Genomic DNA, 23,075 nt, shown 5'->3' with positions numbered 1-23,075 from the left:
TGTGTCATGCACAGTGTAGTATACATGGAGTCACGAGAAGCGATTAACACCTCATGACCAGCTCCCGATCAGCAATCGTATGTCGTAAGGAAATCAAACATGTTTGAAATCCAGTCGCTCCTCGTGAGGGTATCTCACTGTTGAAGCAGTGCGACGGACTGGCTTACCTTAAACTCTCACACTGCGCATGTGTGAACACTGTCGGGCCGCTGTAAAATTGATGGACTGTACTGCCCATGTCTGTTCAGCCAACTCCTGGTCCATCACATCACTGTCTTTTCTTTTTTAAAGCTCTTTTTGCGGAGATTTGCGAGTGTCTCTCCACTTCCGGGTTCTTCTTCTTTGTATGTTTTAATGGCGACGCTTCATCTGAGGCTACACAAATTCCTGACGGGGCTATAGCGCCCCTTAGCCCCGGTGTAGCGCCGTCCCTGGATATCACATTTCTCTTACAGTATAGATGCATGAATATTTGATCACCGTGTGTCTCTTTGATTCTCTGTGTATTGATCTGTGATTGATGTTGTACACTCGGAACTTAGATTTTCTAAATGTCTGTTTGTTTCCTGCAGTTCAGAAAGGCAGACCATTGACTTTTGATCATGCATTTCTTATTGTTTATGTTGAATTATTGCTATTTTTTCATCTGAAAGCTGAGAGATTCCCTTAAGCTCGTCACTGAAAACACTTTGTATATTCATGAGTGTTGTTCTTCAATTTCATTTCATCAAGCCTGAAATGCTTTTAGGTAATCTGTTTGGTGCATTGCTGATAATCACAGTGCCACAGTTGCAGGTCAACTGATGTAGATGCAACATGCCCACCATCTGTGAGTAGTGTTTAATCTCTGGGAGGATTAATCTACTTCTCTCTGGGGGAAATGACCGCTTTCTTGCATGCATGATGGAGTCTGCTATGTGATAACAGTGTATTATTCCACTAGGAACCCACTCTCATTCTGCTCACAAACACTGGAAAGTTACAAGATAATCATTCAAAGTGAGTTTATGAGTCTAGCTGTGAAACAAATGTGTTTGACGGTAACACATGCGTGGCACGCTGCATGCTGTACACTCATTTTCCTTTAGAAACAACAGATTAACACAGAAACAGATTGGATTACACCCAAAGAATTGTGACAGTGGGAAAGACTTTTTCTAACGTTGGGTCATATGAAGCTGTGATGGAAATAGAGGTTAACGAAGTGTGTGCTTGTTGGTACTTAACGTTGACTTTATATTCCCAATTAAAGAGATCCACACAGAGAGGCTTCTCCCTAAATCCTTGTTAAATCAACACAAAAGTAAAAGCAAGTTGAGCCTCCTATTTGTTTTATTAAAGAGCTCTGGGGGATAAGTGGTCTATTTAAGCATGGTATTGTTGGCACCTGCGACAGTAATAGCGCAGCAGTGACGTGCCGTGACAACTAGGGTTGGGTAGGCACGTTGGAAATTGAGACCACCAATGACAATTTCATATGTTTCTGCTGGCAAGTGTTCATCAAACAAAATCAACATTGTAAAACACCATTAAAAAAAACAAACAATTATTAAATATCAGCCTCCATACTCTCCCAACAAGATATATCTCATGACATGGCTGCGCATTCGTTGTTTGTGTTGGAAACACAGAAACACGGAGAAAACAACAACAACAACAACAACTCAGAACAGCCTCAGTGAGGCGCATCCACAAAGCCAATCCTTCCTTTTGTACCATTCACTGTGAAAAGTACCAACATGTTTCTGACCTTACCTTTGCTGAAGGTCTGGTAGCTAAGGTGTTGGTCTCCCATCTTTTAAAAGCTGTCATTTCTCCTCAAAAGAAAGTTTCTTTATCGTCTTTAGCGCTGTCAACCTGCCTGTAGTGTTATCCCGCCCACTAGCTAGAGAACGTAGCAGCTGTAGCAGCCACATTGTATCAATTCACTAATGCACTGTGAACTTACGTCTAGCATTTAGCATAGCACGGTTACGTCCAAAGGCAGAGTAGAGAGCTGCCTTTTTACGTAAATGGTTTTCGTCTTGGGGAACTGACTGCGCATACACAAAAACACGCTATGGGAACAGAGGCAGAGCAGCAATGTGCTTTTGGGAGGGGGTGTGGCCTCCTCCTGCCTTACAGCGGAGTGAGACTGTGCAGTGTCTCTACCAGGAAATAGCGATGTTTAGTCATTTTGGTTTATGAAAAGCACAAAATGCTGACACTTTCAAACTTATAGGTACTGTAGGCTATCGGAAATTGAAAAATAAATCATTTATAATTATATTATAATTAAAACAAAGAATCAAAATATCAATTCACCCTTGGGCAGGCACTGCCTACCTTGCCTACCCTGACTGCACGTCACTGTAGCACAGCACTGGGAAAACATAGAGAGGAATTAAGACAGTGTTCCCTCACTGATTACTTAATATACCGACACATTAGCTGAGTGCAGCTCGTGTGACTGAACATTGTGGCTCTCAGAGACGAGAAGTAATCTCAGTTTTCCCAAAGTTGTGCGAGTCCTTGTCAACCGGGCTCATAACGTGGTGAATGTTTACCCGTCATGCTGTATTCATTGTCTGAGGTCACAGCTCACAACAACTAGTGATTATATCCCAGATTTATGAGATGGTGACCTACAGAATTTCATTCTTGGCAACGTTCCTCTGCACAGCTGCCTTGATTTATAAGATACTGTTTCCTGCAGCACACAGCATGCCTATGTTTCTGTGGTAGCAGCGTGGAACAATACCCCTCCGAGGAAATTTATGAGCAATGGTATTTCCGGTTAGAATGGCTTAATTGACTTGTGTATTCTCTAAAGCAGTCCTTGAGGAAGGTATAAGATAATGAGGGATGAAATGATGAGTGGAAGACATTTTAGCCATAAATACATGAAAAAAAAAAAAGAAGATACATAGGCCAACGCTGTGGAGCTTCAAGTTCACTGGATTGACCTCAAACAAAGAGCCGAGTGGCCTTTGGTCTTTCACACTTACACACACACACTTTGTCCTCGGAGGAGCTTCACTCCCACATCCTTTTTAAAACAGTGGTTCAAAAACTTTTTTTTTGGATTGTGCCCACATTTTGTTATCAATCATTTCTGGCGATCACAGACATTTTTTTCTCTAGAATTAGTTTTTGATCATGATTGTCCTATATTATCCTGTTTTACAAATACAGAGTAGCCAGGATTGCTGTGCCAGCTCAGATATTTTAATGTTTACTGCATTTTAAACACAATTAGAACTACATTTATATTTGACAAAATGAAAGTATAGAATACAGATTGTGTTTTAAGTTGAAAAAGAATGATAATTTAAAAATCAGTATTTAAAAAAAAATATATACATATATATATATATATAATTACTAGACTGGGGTCACAATCCCAAGGGTGATAAGCACTGCCTTAAGATTTCTGCCCCAAATGTGTCCAGTACCTGTATTTTAGGGAATCCCACACAGGGATGGCAATGAGACTTTCCTGGTTAAATAAAGTTAAAAAAAAAAAAAAAGAAATACCCAAGAATGAGTGAAAGGAACCCAGTGAACTCTGGTGCCTCACCTAATGCTGACTGTAAGAAAGTCTGAGAAGTTCAATGATTGTGTCTCCATTGTTGTATCTCAGCTCTGCTGCCAGTGCAGAGATAGACGGAAGAAAGGCACTGAAGGAGTGGAAGGATAGACTCAGTGGACTCAATACCTGCTGGCGTCAGCACTATTGACTGACACCTGTCAGTGTGCGTGTGTGTGTGTGTGTGTGTGTGTGTGTGTGTGTGTGTGTGTGTGTGTGTGTGTGTGTGTGTGTGTGTGTGCTGTGAAACTGCAGAGGTCACCTTGTAGTTTCACTGAAATGAACACATTAGGATTGATGTTAGACAATTTCATGCTCTCAACTTTGTGAGAACAGCTTGAGAAGGGCCCGTCCTGTTCCAATACGAATACATACCAGTGTACAAGGTTCATGAAGACGTAGATAAGAAAAAAATTGACTGGACATACTGCAGGAAGTGCAGACATCAACATAAAAGAACACTCTTGTGATCATAAGCGGGACACACCTAAGGATTTTTTTTACATCTGAAGAGATTTTTTTTATCTGTTACAGAGCTCACACTTGACGATGAAAAAAAATCAGGCATAGTGTTTGATCGTTCTGTGTGTTTTCTAATTATCTCAACACAGCACACACGTAACCATTCTGTCCCACCACTTACAGTATCTTCCTTCAAGCCAGAACTCTCGAGTGATCAAACGATATCTAACAACGTGATCCAACCAGACTTTCAAGCAACTTCATACTCTGGATTATCCGACTTCCTACTTGACTTAGAACTCCATCTGAAATCGGGGGAAAAAATCTAATATTATAGAGGACAGCCATGTTTGAGATATTTTGATGTGCTGCCATTGAACTTGGAGATTGGAATTTTCAACTTGGAAATACCAAGTTGCCTTGAACGCAGCATTTCGTGTGCCTCCATTAGTTCACTCCTTGATCGGCTTCGTTGTGTTTCACGTCACAAATCATGAGGTCGTGAGTCATTATTTACGATTGTCGGCCCCGACCCGTTTCACTCTTAACAAACTTTAGATCAGACGACAGGATAATCTTATAAAACATTAAAAAAAAAAAAAAAACTGACGTGTGCGGTCCAAAATCAGTGTCTGACCCTATGGATTAAGAATAGGGTGTCATATTACTATGAAGCCAATTGAGAAGAAACAGAAATGTATCTTTCAGGTCTTATTTATTTTTTCATTTTGCCATGTGGTTTAAAAATAGTTTCTCATTGAGATTGGACAGTGTAGGTCACATCAAAACCATTTTTTGTTCGAGCCCAGCTTTTAGCTATGGTGTGCTATTCTCATTTTTCCTCTCTTTGAAAGGAAGTGTTCACATTCAATAACAAACATGACAATAACAGGTAAAGATAGTTTAGATTCAGTGCATTTAAACTTACCTTTTATCCCTCGTTCACATGTATGTCTGTCTTTTCAGTGCCGTCTCCACATTCAGAGTATCAGCCCTTATTTCCTGCCTGGGTTATGGCTATGACATTTAGTATCATTTTGTCACTTTTTTATCCTGAATTCATTTGTATGCTGTTATGTTGGTGTCTCCACACACTGGATTTGGCAGAATCAGGACAGAGTGAGACCCCGATTGTGCTCCAATGCTTTAAATTGGCTCTCGTTTCTCTCACTCTGTCCCTGCAGGCGCTCAGTCAATGTACACACAGGATGTAGGTTTATACTAATCACAGCTCACAGCAGAGAGAGGCTTCAAGAGGTAAAGTGAACAGTAGTGAAAATACACATCTATTCACAAATAATACAAAATGTGACACTAATGAGAAATCTTCAATAGATCAATAGAGTGGATCTTCTGAGAAAACGAGCTCGAGTAACTAAAGTATGATTTCCTCTCAAACTAAAGCGTTTGCAGATCATTATCTGAATGTTTGTTGTGAAGTGCACTGTGGCGTAATCCTCGGAGCAGCCCTCCTGCAATTGTGATAACAAAATATGCATAAACAGAGGCGAACATGAGAAGAAGGATCTGAAAGATGTCGGTTAGCTTCAGGAAAAAAAAGATTTGAAGAGCTTTCAGTGTTTGAATTCACTTTTCCTTTCATTTACAAAACTCTGATTCAGTCATCGAAAATGAGTTGAGTGAGAAGAAAAACATGTTTTGTCGAGGATATTTATGGAAATGTGAGCTGGGTAACAGGACGTCTCGCAGTGAGTATCATCTATTTTGTTTTCCTCCTTTTTCTTGCATAATTCATTTTTTTGATCCAGATGTCAGTCTTGTCACGTATGATGCTTACTCTGCCATGATGGATGTGTCAGTGTCAGATATCTTCAACATTCCAACACAACATTTTCAGCTTTATTACATGAAGGAAACGTGACTTAAAAGCTTTTCCAAAGTCGCTGTCTATGAAGTCATTCTCCAAAAAATTTCAATCTTTTTTGACTGGTGCGACGTCATGTTGCTGTTACCCAGTGTGTGAACAACTGGTGCCTCTAGGCTTCCTGGTATCTGATTATTAGGTTAACACTCTTGCTCTTGAGTTCACATGAATTTTGCTGTAATTATCTAACAGGAGGCTTGTAATCAGCCTGTCAGATGTGTGCTGAAGAAAGCTGCTGTGTGTAATGCGAACCCTACCGGCTCAGCCACATAATTGAGGGCAGTTATTGGCACTAGTGGCGCTTTTTAATTGAAGATTTAATGTTACTTTGCATCCTCAAGGAGAATGTTGGTTATCGAACATCAATAAGGACCAGAAAGTCCAGGCCATGATCTTAGAATATTGATCGGTGTGGAAGGCGCAGCGGTAGTGGCCATGTTCAGGTGGTTTCGTGAGATAGGCCAGCAAGGTCACCTGGGCTTGCTCATGCTGCGCTGTCATGTTGTCTATATTTGATATGCAAAAACAGATTCATTGATTTTCCATCGAGGTATTAGGATTCAGGCTGCACAAGGTGAAATGCCATCCGAAGCGGATCTGGTTTCCAAAGATGAGGAAAAGGGCTATTGGATTTCAAATAGAGATTTCATGCTGTGTTCCTGCTGAATGGTGGCTGAGAGGAACAGATAGAGTCCAGGTGCCAGGTGAAGGAGACGAGAAGACGTGATAACACAGACTCATGCATTACGTTGCAAACTCCTCCTAGGGTTTGGCTATTTTATGATGTTCTTTTGCGTGGAGGCTTATAAGAGCCTAATGCACCTTTTTATGAGTTTCTGGAAGCAAATTCACATCCTCACCCACTTCTCATTATCCTTAAATTGCAGATAAATGGAACTAAATGGAGGCTTCAAAGACTGATTTTTTTTCTTCACACAGATGAAGGTTAAAGTCCTTATGGACCAGGATTATAGGTTTTAGTTTTCTCTGAGGCTGAGATCTACATTTCTCATATCTGTAATCTGTTCAGTGTCACACAAGTTTCTGAATATAGAGCAAACACAGCGAGTCTTAACAAGCCTTTTTCATTGGAACCTGTGTTGGAGGACACTCACAGCCCCAAGAGACGAGTGCTTCTTCATCTATCATCTCTCTGGCTTTTTTGGGGGTTGTAGTGATGCGGTCCCCAGCGCCGCTCTTTGCGTTTGTAATGTGGAAACACTGCAGAATTCTGCCCTCTAAAAAGAGTGCTCTCTATGGAATATCTTCCCCCTGCTTTCTTTGAGATCAGCTAAAGAGGATAAAGCACACAGCTAAATGCACAACAATCAGCAAAATCAAAATAAGTTAAATTAATGGTTAACAGTATAACGTACTGTTGTACTGCAGTGGATAAGAAAGATATGAAGTGGGTCATCAGAACACCTCATAATATCATTGGTGCCTCACTACCAAGGGTTAGGGTTACATTAATATGGTGACTTTAAAAAACCTATATCCATCCATTTTCTGTATCAGCTTAGAGGTTACCTTTCCACTATTGAGATAGCTGGAAAAAACTCTTGTGGAAATGATGACCTCAATGAATTAAACCTTTTCTTACAGTCAGAGGTGAAAGTAATGGATTATAAGTACTTACATTACTGTAATTGAGTTGCTTTTATGGGAACTTGTACTTTTTTGAGTATATTTATAAATCAGTCATTTAACTTGTACTTGAGTACGTTTTAAAAGACGTAAAATAATTCCTTACATTTCTACACCATAGCATTACTGAGTAAATTCTTATTTTTTAGGATTATTTTTTTGTTTCCCTGCATTGTTGACATTGAACATAATTCATATGTTCTTACTCGAGCCATTTCTTATCAACACCCAGCCACTTCCTTTGGTTCAGGTTGGGGTTTCTATTGTGTTGTTACCCACATGGCACATTTGGCATGGCACTGTTTTAGAGTTCATACATTTAGCGACACTTAGAGCCTGATAATTATTTTTTCATTTTGAATAGAATTTATTGGTGTTATTTTGTTTAAAAAAGAATTGTACATTTTGACAAACCTTTGATTTTATACAGATGCCATAGTGGAAAATGAATTACGTTCCAATTGTGCAAGATTTTGTCTCTTCCTTTTTATACATTAGATGTTTACTGTATGCAAGGGAACCGGGGCAAGATTTATTAACAAAAATAAACGTGGGGGGTGAAAGTAACTAGCAACTTTTACTTTGAATACTATTTACTGTAATTGAACTACTTCTTTCTTGTACTTGAGTATTTTCATGTATGACTTACTTGTACTCGTATTTGAGTACAATTTCAATCAAGAAACAGTACTTCTACTTGAGTAGGATATATCAGTACTTTTTACACCTTTGATACAGTTAGGAGCAGTGTAACTAAAACTCCAAAAGGGATGCTTGATTGGGAGAAGGATTGTGTTGTAATCAAAGGGTTGGTCTGAAATCTGAAAGATGAGCAATTGGAAGCAGAAATATCATATTCTTTAATAAAGTAGTGGCCTAAAGGTTAAAGAAGTGGTTTTGTAACTGCTGTGTCGGGTTTGAATCTGTTGTAAGTCCTTGAGCAACGCCCTTATCCTCAGGGTCAAATGCAGAGAAAGGATTTATTGTATGTACTTGCGTAAATATAACAATAAAGAATTTGTATCTTATGAATGTAAATTTAACATCCTTTAATGTAGCTTCCATTCACTGACTATAAATAGAGGTCAAAGTGACCAAAGATGGCTCAACATCAATAACACCAGTGACGTGCAGTCAGGGTAGGCAGTGCCTACCCAAGGATGAATCTATATTTTGATTATTTGTTTTAATTATAATATAATTATAAACTATTTATTTTTCCATTTCCAATAGCCTACAGTACCTATAAGTTTGAAAGTGTCAGCATTTTGTGCTTTTCATAGCCTAAATGACTAAACATCGCTAGTTCCTGGAACGGCTGCACAGTCTCACTCCGCTGTAAGGCAGGAGGAGGCCACACCCCCTCCCAAAACCACATTGCTGTTCTGCCTCTGTTCCCATAGCGCAGGGGTCTGCAACCTTTACTTTGAAAGGAGCCATTTTGCCTAATCTCACCTGGATTAAAGGTCTTTACGGAGCCGAAAAAACACTTTGTCAATAAAGATAATATAGTGTGTAACATTTTACAGTTCAAATTATATGGAATAATTTTATGTAAACAATATTTTATCGAGTTAATATTTGAAGGGCTACAACACATGACCATGTCGGTCAACACATGCTAAGTGATCATTTCTTGCAACATCAAGCATGCATATATAAATTAGCTAAATTAAAAAAAAATCTTTCCCCACACAAATAAAATCTACATTTTCTCCGAGAATATTCTTTGAGGGATTTAAAACCTAAGGTTAGCCACAGGTGCAATTAAAGTTGAGAGATTACAGGTGACGTAGGAAGGTGGCAGAGTTATTGAACAATGTGATTTAGTTTTAGGTTAACAAATTGTTTCATCATAATTCTATTTGAAGTTAATGTAATTAAACATTAATACCCTCTGTAAGAAATAACAATTCATTGTTTTAATTTTTTTTTTTTAAAAAAGCTATAGGGAGCCATTGCAAATGAGTCAAAGAGCCACATGAGGCTCCAGAGCCGCAGGTTGCAGACCCCTGCCATAGCGTGTTTTTATGTGTTTGTGCAGGCGTAGTCAGTTCTCCAAAATGAAAACCATTTACGTAAAAAGGCAGCTCTCTACGCTGCCTTTGGACATAACGTGCTATGCTAAATGCTATTCGTAAGTTCAGAGTGCATTAGTGAATTGATAAAGCATGGCCGCTGCTACGTTCTCTAGCTAGAAGCGGGATAACACTACAGGAAAGATGATAGAGCTAGAGACAATAAAGAAACTTTCTTTTGAGGAAAAATGACAGCTTTTAAAAGATGGGAGACCAACACCTGAGCTACCAGACCTTCAGCAAAAGTTAATGTTTGTTCCGTGTTGTTGGTGCTGTCATTTTCTCCGTGTTTCTGTGTTTCCAACACAAACAACGGATGCGCTTCCCGGATGTCATGGGATATATCTTGTTGGGAGAGTATGGAATTTCTTTAATGATGTTTTACGATCTTGATTTTGTTAGATTAACACTTGCCAGCAGAAACATATGAAACTGTCATTGGTGTTGACATTGGTGGTCTCGATTTGCATCGCCCTGCCTACCCAACCCTAGTGCTCACGACATGTCACTGAATAACACGATTAAAAACAATGACCAAATACAGCTCTTGCCTATTTATTTCCATTCTTTTACACACTTACAATCAAAAATCAACATCCAATGTGGTTTTTCACTCTTAGCTTCACAACATCATCTATCCAACAAATAATGACAACATTAGACAAAAAAAAAAATGTTTCAGCATGGCAAACAGATGTAGGCAGTGTGAACACTTGAGAACTACCCATCACACAAATTAGTGAGTGAAAACTTCATTTGATATTGCATATTGATGCTTAGGGTGAAATGACATGCAGTGCTGTCTTTAAAGCATACTATGAGTAGGCCTATATGTATAACTTGTGAATGTGTGCTTTCTTTATCATTAGCTTACAGCACCTTATGGGTACATCCATTTAAGAGACAGCTATTGAGGGCAATTGCATGTGACTGGTTGATAAACAAAGACAATGTCCACGTACCCCTGAGGTTGCTTTGTTGTTAGGGATATTGTTGCCTTTGTGTGTCTTTGTCCCCACTATGTGATATTTTAGGTAACCTACTAACTGCAATTGCCTGACTTATTCGTGTGCATATCACACACAACAATAACAACACAGTGTGGACTTCACACACTTCACACACTGTACAGTACTGTGTTACTTGTCATTCTGGCAGGAAATTCTCCTGTACAGTACGTGTCTTGGAGGTTGCAGTGTACTGCCTATGCAATTTGATACTCTTCACCAATAGTGACATGATACCTCAGTACCAGCTATCTGTCCCTATCTGATCTTTCCCTTTGTGTATATTTAGAGACGATACTTTCTCAAGAGGTCCGATTGCCACATGTATTTCCTCTCTGGAAAGTGATCGGGAATCCTAATGCGACGGAAGTCCTGGATGCATTTCTCCAACTCCTGCTCTGGTGTCATCTTCTCCTTGTTCGCTTTCCTCTTTGCGGCCTCGCGCTCACGGACGCCGAAGGTTCTGACGCGCAGCATGTCCGTCTTGCGGCGCATCTCTGCCTGCTGAAGCATATGAATGGATCCTTTAGGCATGGGCCGGTCCAGGGTCTGGACGTTAGAGCGTCGACTCACTGGTCCATGGATCACCGTACCCTGAGGGGAGCTGGCCTCCGACTGGGTCTCGGAGCAGGACGTTGAAAGGTCGTTGAAGGAGGTGCCACTCTCCCCTTCACGTTCACTTTTGTGGCTCTTGCAGCAGCAGTCACAGTGAGAGGACGACCACCGAGAGGGCCCACCTGGTGAAATATAAATCACACACAAATTTGATGGTCAGTCGTATTCATCTTCATGCTGCAGTGTGGCCCTCTCTTGTGCAGAAATCCAACTGTAAACTAATGTCCCAGCTGACGGTGACGGATTCTAACTCTAATCAAAAAGAGCAGGTACAGTGATCAAGCAAATGCTGACAAATGCATACGCAGTCATTTCAATGTCATTCAAACGCCTTTGGGTAGATTCAGATGACTGTGTGTGGATAGTGAGGTACCGCTTCAGGAACATATGAGCTATTGGGTTGGGGGTATTAGTTTTTAAATCTAAATGAGTTGATGAGCCAAGTGTCCTGCAATAAGAGGAACCTCAGAGCTCAGTTAAAGAAGAACAGCTCTCACACAAACACCTTTCCTTTCTCACGAGGGAAAGCTTGTTTCTGAGCCAAAGCCATCTGTCTCTGGCAGTTGGTGGATGAGGTGTTTATCATTGTTGTGTTTTCAGACAAAAATGTAGTGAGACTTTGGAGTAAGCTAGGCTAGAAAAAGCAGTAAAAACACAAGCAAGGCTGAGTGTGCTAAGTGCTTGATGGCGTGATCTTACGTCCCCACAAAACCTCAAGATTTCCGGATCTGCAGACGACTGAACGGAAAATAAAAAATGATTTCAATCTCGTTTTCCCCTCCCGCACCTTCATCTCATGCCATCTCACATCCTCCTACACAGCTAATTATGGACCACAAATACAGCGCAGTTCTTCCTGCTGGCTTGTGAAGTGTTCAAGTAAAGACAGAGAACAATGAAGCTGTCCTTCATGTACAAAAATACCCATGAAATCGTGGTCTCATTAGGATCTGCTCACAGGTAGAACCCCTTTACAGGGACGTAAACATCTTTCATCACTATATGTGGGTATATGAAATAAACTCATGGATGTAGAAATATTAATGACTATCAGACAAAGGATATCTCTGAGGCAGCGATAATTTGTCCATTAGCTCCTTACAGTGCATGAGTTCAAGAAGGATTTTAACCTCTATGCACTGACTGTAATCATGACCTTATCTCTAGTGTGATGATTGCATTGAGCTGATAGTGAGAGTGGCTAACAGCTTTTTAATGGCTAGTCCATGAGTAAAGAGGCCAATCAGTGTGGAAATCACCCCCCCCCCCCCACCCCCTCCCACCCCCACCCCACAGAAAATGAATCCGGCTGAACGCGGCAGAGGAACAGCACCAGGCAAATGGACGTGTGCGCTTTAAGTAAAGAGGATGACGAGAGGAAGCAGCAGAGCCTTGTTTCCAAAGGAAGCGAAGCTATAGTCCACAGGGCCAACCCAATTGGGAAACTAGCCAACACCCAAGAATAGAAGCATGGAATTTTCTGGCTGCACTGTAGAATGAATTAAAATAAAAGCTGCTAATGAGTTGAGAAAGACCTGAGCTTCATTTTTTGTTTACACAACATGATTTTAACTGAGCTTAGATAAAGAAACGATAGCTGCCAATTCAAAAACAAATCCAGGGTGTTTTGGATAAACTGGTTGACTTTGAAAATATGATGTCTCACGGCCAAGTCAGAGCAGGAAATACAGTCATTCTGAGGTACATTTAAACAAGCAGCTGAGAAAGATACACTCTGGTTTCTTTCAGGGAAGCCATTGATTGTAATGTGTTTTTCTCAGAGCCATACAGCCTGTCTATCAGATCATGTTTCAACCACAGTAAAAGACTTAGGGTTGGTCCTCTGTCCAGACTCGGGCTGTGTTGACACCCCTCATAAATAAGACAGAGGCGAGGAGTCGAGCTCTGTACTGGACATGAAGGCAGCGGTAGGCAGCACACGGGTCTCCTCCTAATCATATTAGACCCGAGCAGTGGTGCTTCACGTCTGCTTTGTGAGAACCCAACAAAAGCCTGAGAAAGGCTAATGAGTTAAAACAGCTGAAAAGTGTGACATTAAGACAGAAACCTCTAACTCCAAATCCGAAAGTCAGTAACTATAAGGTTTGCTTTCAACATTTGCTCCAAATAACAGGTGCATTAATTAAGTGACCAAAAATCTAGTATACTATAACCTAGATAAAACAGCTAAACTCTGCAAAAGCCAAAACTAAAAGTCAAGAGGCAGAAACAAAAGAAATATGAATGTAAGGCTCGTCACGCCTCAATTCAACATTGTTTTTGGATTTAACCAAGAGACGATAACACAGTTTGCTTCATATTCAGACTGGAGTAACCAAAAGCTGTCTGTTTGTGAAATTTAATCAAGAGCAATGATGCAAACGGAGGACTCAAACTAAGTGAACAATAATAAGATTTTAACTCAAACAAAATCTTGCCTCTCTACTGAGTCTTTGTTCTCTTTCAATCCTTTATTATTTACCACAACACATCCCGACCCTGTGAGATTGAAGAATGTGATTATGCTGAAGTGCTTTAGTGAAGCTCAGCCCTGCTTGAACATTTCTGATTTCAAACTCTCAACAAGGATAGGAATTTGTCCCTTAACGTAGTTTGCAATGCATTGAATGTTATGCAGTCCTGCAGGTTGGGTTAGCATATTCACACTGCCTGCTCTTAAGAGAGGAGACATTCTGATCTCAGATCTCATCTCAAGTCTCCTTATACCCAGTTACAAAATATTCTATACTCCTCAACAGCCTGAGGGAGAGTTTACTTTACATGCTTGTTAGCTCAGAATTAGGCCAGAGTGTCCTTGCAGCAGGAAAAATGACTTGTCTTGCAAAGCCAATGACCATCCTTACAGGATGAGGGAAATCCATTCCATTAAGATGTGTGCTGCAAATGTATCACTTCAGCAGTGTACTGATGGGAGATTCCACCCCTTGTCAGATATAATAGTGTCTGTAATATCTGCATGCATTTAAATCTTTTTAAATATCAGCCTGCAGTCAGTACACAATCCTAACACAACTCTGATGAGCAGTGACTGAGACATATAAGAAGGGGAAGTCAGGTCAACTCAAGGACTCGCAACATCAAGATCAACTTCAACCAAATTTAACATCTATTACAGCGCTGGATTCATCCCAGCTTACAACATCTGCTTTCCAAGAGAAGTGGCAGCTCCACTGGCTAATTGTTAATGACAGGCCGGTGCCATTCTCTTCCAGGTCAGGGGGTGTCTGTTCATCCTGACAGGGAGATGAACAGGCAGATTGTGATGTCTCAATCTGCCCGTCCCAGTGGGGCTGATCCCAACCCCTAAGACCCTCCCTTTCCTCTGGCTAAGGGAATGTGTCCCAGTTATCAGCATAGCTTGTCAACATTTACATCGTGCCCTGAAAGAACTACGGGGCAAATTTAGTCCCGTCTGTCAGGCTGATTTATTTAAAGATGACTGCAACATGTAAGGGAAATTACAAGAGTTAAGCATGCAAACTTCATCAACCCTAATCAAAGTATAAATGCTCACAAGCTGATTAAGCACTGGTAGTATGTAGGCATACCCCCCACTACACTAAGCAATTCAGCAAAGGCCATAGAGGCAGTATGACCACCAAAATCCTCAATTAAATGTACACGTGTAAAGATTTTTATTCATTTATATATTTTAACAATGCAACCACTTCAGGATGTACTTCCGTATTTAGATAATGTTAGGTATTATCTAACTTTGTCCATAATATGTAACTGTAAGAAAAACAAGCTCATACAAATGTCACTTTTTTATATTTCAGCATACTATGAAAACTAAAATTAAAAAAAAAAGAACAGACGTCATTTCTTTGCATCTAAATTAAAGCGCATACGTTACTATGAGCCGTCTGTATGTACGAGCAGGGAATCTCTTTAAGTCTTCATAAAGCCAGCATAAGCCATAAAATCCCTACATACAGCATGACTGTGTATACAGTCATCAAGTGCTGGGTACAATGACATATTAACATTATTCTGACAGCAGATATGGCTTTGGTATTCTCTGTTTTCATGACTATTGTATTGTAGCCTGTGATTTCACAGTAGCAGTTAAAGTGGTAGGAATTTTAATTAGTAGATTTAAACTTGAGGCGATGGATTGTTTAGCAATGTTTCTTCACGGGTAAGTGAAGGGTAAGTTCCAAGTTTGAAAAGTTGGTCAAATGAGGCTGTGTCTTTAAATGTGATAATGATGCGATGGACATTTCCAGCTTATTGCTCATTGACAGCCGTGAAAGGCTCCAGCAATTTGAAACGCTGGTCTGGAAGAAGCTGTTATTAAAAATGAATGAAAGACAAAAACACTAACAACATTAGCGTCCATCCTTTGGACTGCGTCCTTCTTTCTTTAGGTATATATTTACTTAGCTATAACAGCACTGTATTTTTATACCAGTGAATTAAAGAAATAGGAAACCTATGTTATCATTCATCGGAGAATCTGTCAGTATAAGAGAACCCACAGTATATGTAAAGGGCTGTGGTTCTACTCGAGGAATGTGTTCCACTTTCTGCTGCTGCAACAAATATGATATATTTTTAAAACTGGACAGTTTTATCTTAATGTTCCCATTTTCAATAAACTCAGATTTACTGTTTCAGAGGCACAGATTGTCTCCATGGCTTGATGTATTGCACAGGTTTCTGCTGTAACTGAGCAAAAATATATGAGTGCACACACACACACCACACCACACACACCATCGCTTACTCTTTGCTGTTTTGCTGCCCAGGTGCTCTTTTGGACTAACGTGAGTTATTCATGGGAACACTATCCATCTCTTGCAGGTATTGCCTATCCGTCCCGACTGCAGGCGTCTCTGCAGGAGCCTCAGCGGGATGGCCCAATCTCTGCCTCTATTACGTATCGCTAAGCAATTGATTACCTTCCCTGTCTCCCCCTGCTGCTTTGTGACCATTGTTCACGAGTCATTATGGCCACACATCATCTCATTCACAGGCCAAATGAAGACTGCGCTGTTAGATTAATGGAGCACACTCTCTGTTTGTCACTGTGTCTCATCTTGACCGGCTTTCAGCCTGTTCAGGAAGAAAAAGATTAAAAAAAAGATTCTGACCTGATCCACCCAACGCTGGATGCTGATTGGCTCTGCTGCTGTGATGTAGCCGTCAAAACAGGTGATAGCGTTACTACAGTATCTCCAAACGTATCACGAGTTTCCCCTCTATGACACTGTCTTTAAAAATGTTTGTTCTTCTCTCTTCAGTAAATGGTTGGGGAAGTATTTCAGGATCAGAGACAGTCTTTTCATGATCCAATGCTTCTCTCCTTCCATGACAATCATTCAGAAGGCTTCACTACAGTGCCAAAAGTCTATAGGCTATAACAATAATGTTTTCCCTACCAGTCAAAAGCCAAAACAGAATAGGTTTAAAAAGTGCCCTATTTTCAAAACAAGAACATAATCATGATCTATACTGTATATGCATTATTTTAATATTTATTTTCCCAACTACTATTACTTTCAAAACCAGACCCTAGCAGCCCACACCCACTTCCTATTGCTTTAAATTGGCTAAAAACTGACCAAAATATCTTTATTGCTTCATGCCACAAACCAGCTTTTCCAATAAGCCCCTGCAACCATGTGCTGTGTAAGTGCACAAAATGCATTAGTTAATTAACCTAATAATTGATATGATCCTATAACTATAAAACTGCTGAAAAAATGTTCATTGGGCATGTTTTATAGCATAAATAAGCAGTTATTTAGCCAATAGGTAAACATCTGACTTTACACTAAATGATTTACTGTCTGTAACATTATTTTTAAAAAAAAGATCCAAACGTTTTTTTCTTTTAATCGCATCATATTGAGCTTTCTTTCATTTTCCAGAATCAGAGTTTTCCTCACCAAAATATCTGGATACACTGACTATACCCTTTATTCCAACACATGCGGTTTGTAGGGCTTCTTTCTCATTTTGAAGTGTCAGATAATGTAAACTGATTCTAGGAGCTAAGGCTAAGTATTGCCAGATTGTTAGCTTATAATATAACCTGAATACTAGTGTAGAGTCATTCTTGAGGGAACTAGACTTAGTCAGTAAATGTGTAAACACTCACACTCACACACAGCATCATAAAAAGGAGTTGACAAGAGGTCGCTGAAGATAATGATTATTGGAGCCAGCTACAGATGAGATGCTGATGGTTATCACAAGACCAGTCAAATGGTGAAGAAACTGAATGGGGGATTATCTCACCCCTTGGACTCTGAACTGATGGAAAACACCATAAAAACAACAGAGTCAGATGTTAGATGTCTCATGGCATTCAGAACATTCTGCTGTGAAGGAAGCAGGAAACCATGATAATGCTTGTAGCTTTACAGGTATCAGGGTTATTGATTACTTGAATAAATCTTGTGAGGTGATGAAAGAAAGCAATGGAGTTATGTCCAGGTCATTGGAAAAACCAGTATTAAAAGTTTTACGCTGGTAGAAGTGAATTCAAAAGGTCAAAGGTGATTATAAATCATAGCCATGTTAAATCATGTTAAAGCTCTTTATAATGATGCTCTTGATACTGATGCTTACAGTGTGAGAGACTTTTTTATTTATTTTTTTATTATAGGGACAGTGCATATAAATTTCTGTAAATATGCCAGAATTGGCCTAAGGAATATTTTTCATCCCTGGAGCAGTCTTGGGGTTTGGTGCCTTGCTCAAGAGCACCTCGGCAATGTTTGAGAAGTGCCCTGGCACCTCTCCAGCTACCAGAACAACTTTGTATTTTGGTCCACACCGGGACCCTCCAGTTCCCAACCCATGTCCTTACGGACTGAGATACTGTCGCCTAAAGACAACAGAGACTTTTCTTAAGAAAAGCTCAAATGCTGGATTGTTCTTCTAATACTTGTACTTTTACACAGATAAATCTGTTCTTAAAAACAAATTGCAAAGAAAATATCTGCTGAAAACAGCAACTAAGCACATCTGTTTTTGCCCCTCTCAGGTACAGTTGTCTCCATACATCCTGAGTTTAGGAATGCTGGTAGTGTGCCAGACAGTGAGCCATCCTTAGAATACATTGAGTATTAGTTTTGGAAATGATGCGGTTTCAAATGTGGTTGTGTGGTAAAGGCTCCCACGCCTGTCTGCCTTTGATGCGTCTATCCATCATCCCTATATACCTTCTTTCTCCTCATCCTTGTGTGTTTTCATAAAACTCTTTCAGCCTGTATTTCTTCATGTATCCCTCTAGCCTGAGCGTTCTCTCACAATGGCAATGTCTCATGCAACTTTTACTCCCTTATCCCAAGCACAACTCTGCCTCTTTTTCTACTCCATCTTTTCTCCCCACTTTCTCTCCAGCAGTTTCATACCCTCCATGCTGCACACCGAAGCTCCTCCTCTCTCTCTTCCCTTTCCATCTCACTGTCTTCCTACCACCTCATAACTTTGTCCTAAAGCACTATCTGCTAATGGGGAGGAGATGAACACCTCTACCATATGTTCTGCCATGCATCCTCCTCTGACTCAGGAAAAGTTTACCTGGCTGGATTTTTTGGGGTTCGTCTCTCTAATGATTGCTCCATATTAACTGGGCTACTGATAAATAATTAGCCAACCATATGCCTTTTGCATCTCCAACCTTGACCCACCAACTGGGTTTTCTTCAGTTTCTCTAGGGGTAGTCTTTCAGATTAGTGAACAAAGTGCTTTTTAATTGGCCATATGGCTCAACCCCTCCCACTGCCAAGAATTGAGCATCATTTGCAGCTAATGAAGTTGTTTGCTGACTAACAAAGCTTGTCTCTGAGTAAAAAAAAAAAAAAACAACTAGAAAAAAAAACAACACAACAGCAGTCATGTGATTTTCCCCCCCTGCCTAGTGGTGATGTATTATTCATAACCCAACGGATGGCAGAATCTGAGCGGCAAACCATGTTTACGCATGACGAATGTGAACATGGAGAGCAGCAGCTTTGTGACTAACTTCCTTGAGGGCTTGTGGGAAAGTGTGCTTTTAATCTGAGACCCAAAGCACAAGTTTACGAAAGTTGCTCATTGCAAAGGCTGTGAAAGACTAAAGGACAATAAAGCTGAAACTCAACCATGATTCGAGGTACGTCTCTTTCTAGTTTTAGGACACACTGGGTATGTTTATCTCACTTTAAAGCTTTTTTACTATTAAGTCTTGTTTCATTCTTTAAAGCGGGGGTGTCAGTTCAGAGGCCACATAAACTCAGAGCTGGACCAATATCATCACGACATTTCTCGTCATTTATTTATTTTAGTGCCAAGAAATACATGTACTGTACATTCTGAAAATGCAAACTATCTTTTTACAAAAAAAAAAAAAAAAAAAAGAAACAACTGAAAACTTTGTATGAATTAAAAGATTGTCCTTCGGTTTATTATTTACACATGTGCACAATTACAGATCACAGTGGGGCCACAAAGGGGAAAAATGTGGAATCATGGGCACTGAACAATCCAATATTTTCAATTAACATTAAAACAACTTGGCCAAATAAAGCAAGTGTGAGAAATCTATAACATCCATCTGCCTAACAATTGTATGGAATAATACAGGAAAATACAAAAAAAAAAAAAAAAAAAAACCAACAACAACAAAAAAAAAGAAAAAAGACTGAGCAGTAATTGGGTCAAAGGGTTCCACTTAAACAGTGATTTTCACCCACTGTGAGTCTTGTAAAGGAATGGCTGGACTGAAGTTATTTTGTTATCGATAAGTGTCAATGCTAGTGAATGGATGCCATATTAAACACCCACTAAGGACAGTTGGTGGCACAATAACATGTATTTTGTTTTTCTTTTTTGTTTGTTTGTTTCTAGTGTTTTCAGAATACTGCGGTACAGTAACTTAAAAAAGTAACCTACATAATTGATTTACTTTACTAAATGTTTCAAGAGTTGTGTTCTCATTCTCACATTGCTGTGTTCAAACTACAAAAGAGTTCAAGGGAGCACTTCATTTTATGAAGGTGCACTGCTGGTGCTCTGGTGCAAATTTCCAAATTATATTTTAGTAGTCCTACCTGTCTGAGCATTGAAAAAAAAATGTTTTTTTTCTGCTACTCATTTCAGAATTTAGTCTCTAGTGTGAAATATTGCAGAGCATTTGTCAAAATTCTCTCTGTTATATAATCAAAGTGCTTCATACTTCTACGATGCACATTTTTCATGTTCAACCGTTACATGTTGTTAAATGTTGCTGAGTAAATGGCTCTTGCTATTGCGATATAATTATTAAAATGACCATTATGCAAACTTACAAACAAACCTTTGATAACTGTTCTTTTCAATGAAATAGTTGCAGGTAAAGTATTCAATGTCATAAACTTGTAAAATGTAGGAGTCAGATTGCATGTTCTCACGGCCAAGTTTTGGCCTTTAGACCATATGTTTGACACCCCTGGTTTAAAGAGAAACGTTGTTGCTTTAGAATAGTGTATTTTACCAGTTTAATTTCCCAGTTTGGAGATGGAGTGTTTCGTTCTTTAAAGCTATTATCAGCTATAGTTTATCATTCTATTTTAGAATTTTCTGACAGTGTGACACTGAACACTGGGAATATTTTACTGGTGTCACATTGGTGACTGCAGATCTGGATTAGTCTTCACTCACGGTAAAAGATGTACTGTGCGTAATTGGACCAGACCCGGTCATCCGCGTAATGAGCAGCAGAGGACGCAGTCAGGGACGTGTTGCAGGCCACAATGTGGAAGCCGCTCTCGGACAGCATGTCAAAGGCTCTCTCCAGGTGCCTGAACCTAAGGTAAAACCTGCAGCTGTAGCGGTCCGGTGGTCTGTCCGTGTCTCTGTTCTCATTCAGGGCGTCTCCAAACACTTCTTTTGCCAAACCGATCCTGCTACTGATGAAGATCCTCGGTAACTTTTTGGCCTTGGAGTCAGTCAGACCCTCTCTTGCACAGATCCCTCGGTAAGTAACTGTGATGTAGCCATACCTCCTGTCCATGGAGAAAGGTGGATAAAACCTCTGGTCGCTGCCCTGCGACGCGTCATCGAAATCACTGTGGTACAAATCATCTGAGATGAGTTTGGACTCCTCGGAGGATAGAAGTTTGACCAATTCTGGTAATTGGAAGTACTCGGCTTCTCTTTTCAACCTCCCTCTCTCTGGAAAGTGATCAGGGAGGACAACCTGCTTGTCCCTCAGATAATCCAACACATACCGAAACAGAAAACCATCTCTGTCGATGAAATATCGACCTCTGAGATCTCGGGACAAGTCGTTTGAAGATCCTTTCTTGTTTGAAAACAGTTTCCCCAAGAAGGAGTTTGGAAAGCTGGTCAGGGTGGCATAACGGGTGTAATACACCTGCCCACCCACGTTCAGCTCTATAACGTCCGATGGGGGACTTTGCACGGAATCTTTTGCAGGTTGCGTTTTGCAGTTTTCACTTAATGCCATTTTTTTTTTTTTGGGTCTCGCACGAAACTTGATATTTTTTTAAGAGCTCACACTTCCGTGAAGTTTATTCTGGCTTCATCTGCATGATGCCGATGCACTCACATCCACAGCACTGGAGTCAGGCTTGTGTCATGACTGAGCGATCCCGAGGTATTTCCTGGATCTATTCACATCGTGCGTAAAAGTGCCAGACCATCCCTTTTCGACGCAAATGATTTCCATAACAAATAGCATGTTTCAGTATTAATTATAGATGATAAAATCCTTGCATATTTCCCCTCAGACGCATGGCTGTTTGTCCAGATTAATGGCAGTTTTGCAGTTTCCTGCCAAAAAAAAAAAAGTCCAAAAAACCCACTAAAAATATAAATCCAAATACAGGTTTTCCTCTACCATGCGTAAATCCTGCGCGCTGTAGTGCTGGATGATGTCCTGTGGTGGATTAGAGAGGTGTGGATGGGTGCGGGACTCCTGTGCGCACCCATCCCTCTGAAGTGCTGAGTACGGGAACGGCTGGACCGGCAAAAGGCTTAAGATAATGTTACTCCAAGCTGAGAGAGAGAGAGAGAGAGCGAGAGAGAGAGAGAGAGAGAGAGAGAGAGAAGAGAGAGAGAGAGAGAGAGAACAGAGAGAGAAGAGAGAGAGAGAACAGAGAGAGAGAACAGAGAGAGAACAGAGAGAGAGAACAGAGAGAGAACAGAGAGAGAGAACAGAGAGAGAGAGAACAGAGAGAGTGAGAGAGAGAGAGAAAGAGAGAGAGAACAGAGAGAGAGAACAGAGAGAGAGAACAGAGAGAGAGAACAGAGAGAGAGAGAAAGAGAGACAGAGAGAGAGAAAAGGATAAATCGTCCTGTGAAGTGATGTCTTACATCATCTTAAAGGAAAATGATATTTCCAGCAGATTGGCGTGTAGAGCGGTGATGAGTGAGTGAGACTCAGAGCAGAATGGGGACGAGGTGCAGGTCTGGTGCAGCTCCAGCGCAGCACACTTTAATCCCCCTCCTCCGAGCTCTCCAGGGCTTTCACCGGTACATCCACTGCTTTTAGCTGATGCTTTTATCCCGAGAGATGGGTGAGGACAAGGTGGATCAGTCAGATTTGAAACTCATCAGCTGTTACATGGACAGACCCGCTGATCCTGCCTCCTAGATTTATTATTGTAAGTTTTTTTTAATTAAAAAAAATCAGGTAATCAAACATTATGACTCCCAGTGGAATCTTCAATAATCAACTCCTACCTCAAAATCTATTAAGCGTTAATCGATTACCATTCATCCAACCACAGCCCTAAAGAACATCAAGAACATCTTACAGTTTTTTGTTTTTTTTAACCTTTTAAGTTCTTAAC

General features: G+C 40.3%; 1 protein-coding gene across 2 annotated transcripts; it reads right to left on the bottom strand.

Moving 5' to 3' along the window:
* Positions 1-10,185: 10,185 nt before the first annotated feature.
* Positions 10,186-22,347, bottom strand: kctd16a (potassium channel tetramerization domain containing 16a). 2 transcript variants are annotated; one of them, XM_028460549.1, is made up of 3 exons: positions 20,920-22,347; positions 11,241-11,384; positions 10,964-11,151 (listed from the first exon to the last, which is right to left on the bottom strand). In XM_028460549.1, the coding sequence occupies exons 1-3, from the start codon at positions 21,725-21,727 to the stop codon at positions 11,093-11,095; spliced, it is 1,011 nt and encodes a 336-aa protein (XP_028316350.1). In that variant the 5' UTR covers positions 21,728-22,347; the 3' UTR covers positions 10,964-11,092. The 2 variants fall into 2 exon arrangements, with proteins under 2 accessions (XP_028316349.1, XP_028316350.1); XM_028460548.1 differs by having other exon boundaries at positions 10,186-11,384.
* Positions 22,348-23,075: the final 728 nt, after the last annotated feature.

This window comes from Gouania willdenowi, chromosome 10 (genome assembly GCF_900634775.1).
Source record: "Gouania willdenowi chromosome 10, fGouWil2.1, whole genome shotgun sequence".
Taxonomy (NCBI): Eukaryota; Metazoa; Chordata; class Actinopteri; order Blenniiformes; family Gobiesocidae; genus Gouania; species Gouania willdenowi.
Note: the sequence above shows the minus strand (reverse complement) of the source record. Positions and strands in the feature narration are given on the sequence as shown.

Coding starts and splice junctions, on each gene's coding strand:
- kctd16a (XM_028460548.1), bottom strand. CDS start 21,727: ATGGCATTAAGTGAAAACTGCAAAACGCAACCTGCAAAAGATTCCGTG. Junction 11,385..20,919: donor CGCACAGTACATCTTTTACC/GTGAGTGAAGAC, acceptor ATATTTCACCAG/GTGGGCCCTCTCGGTGGTCG.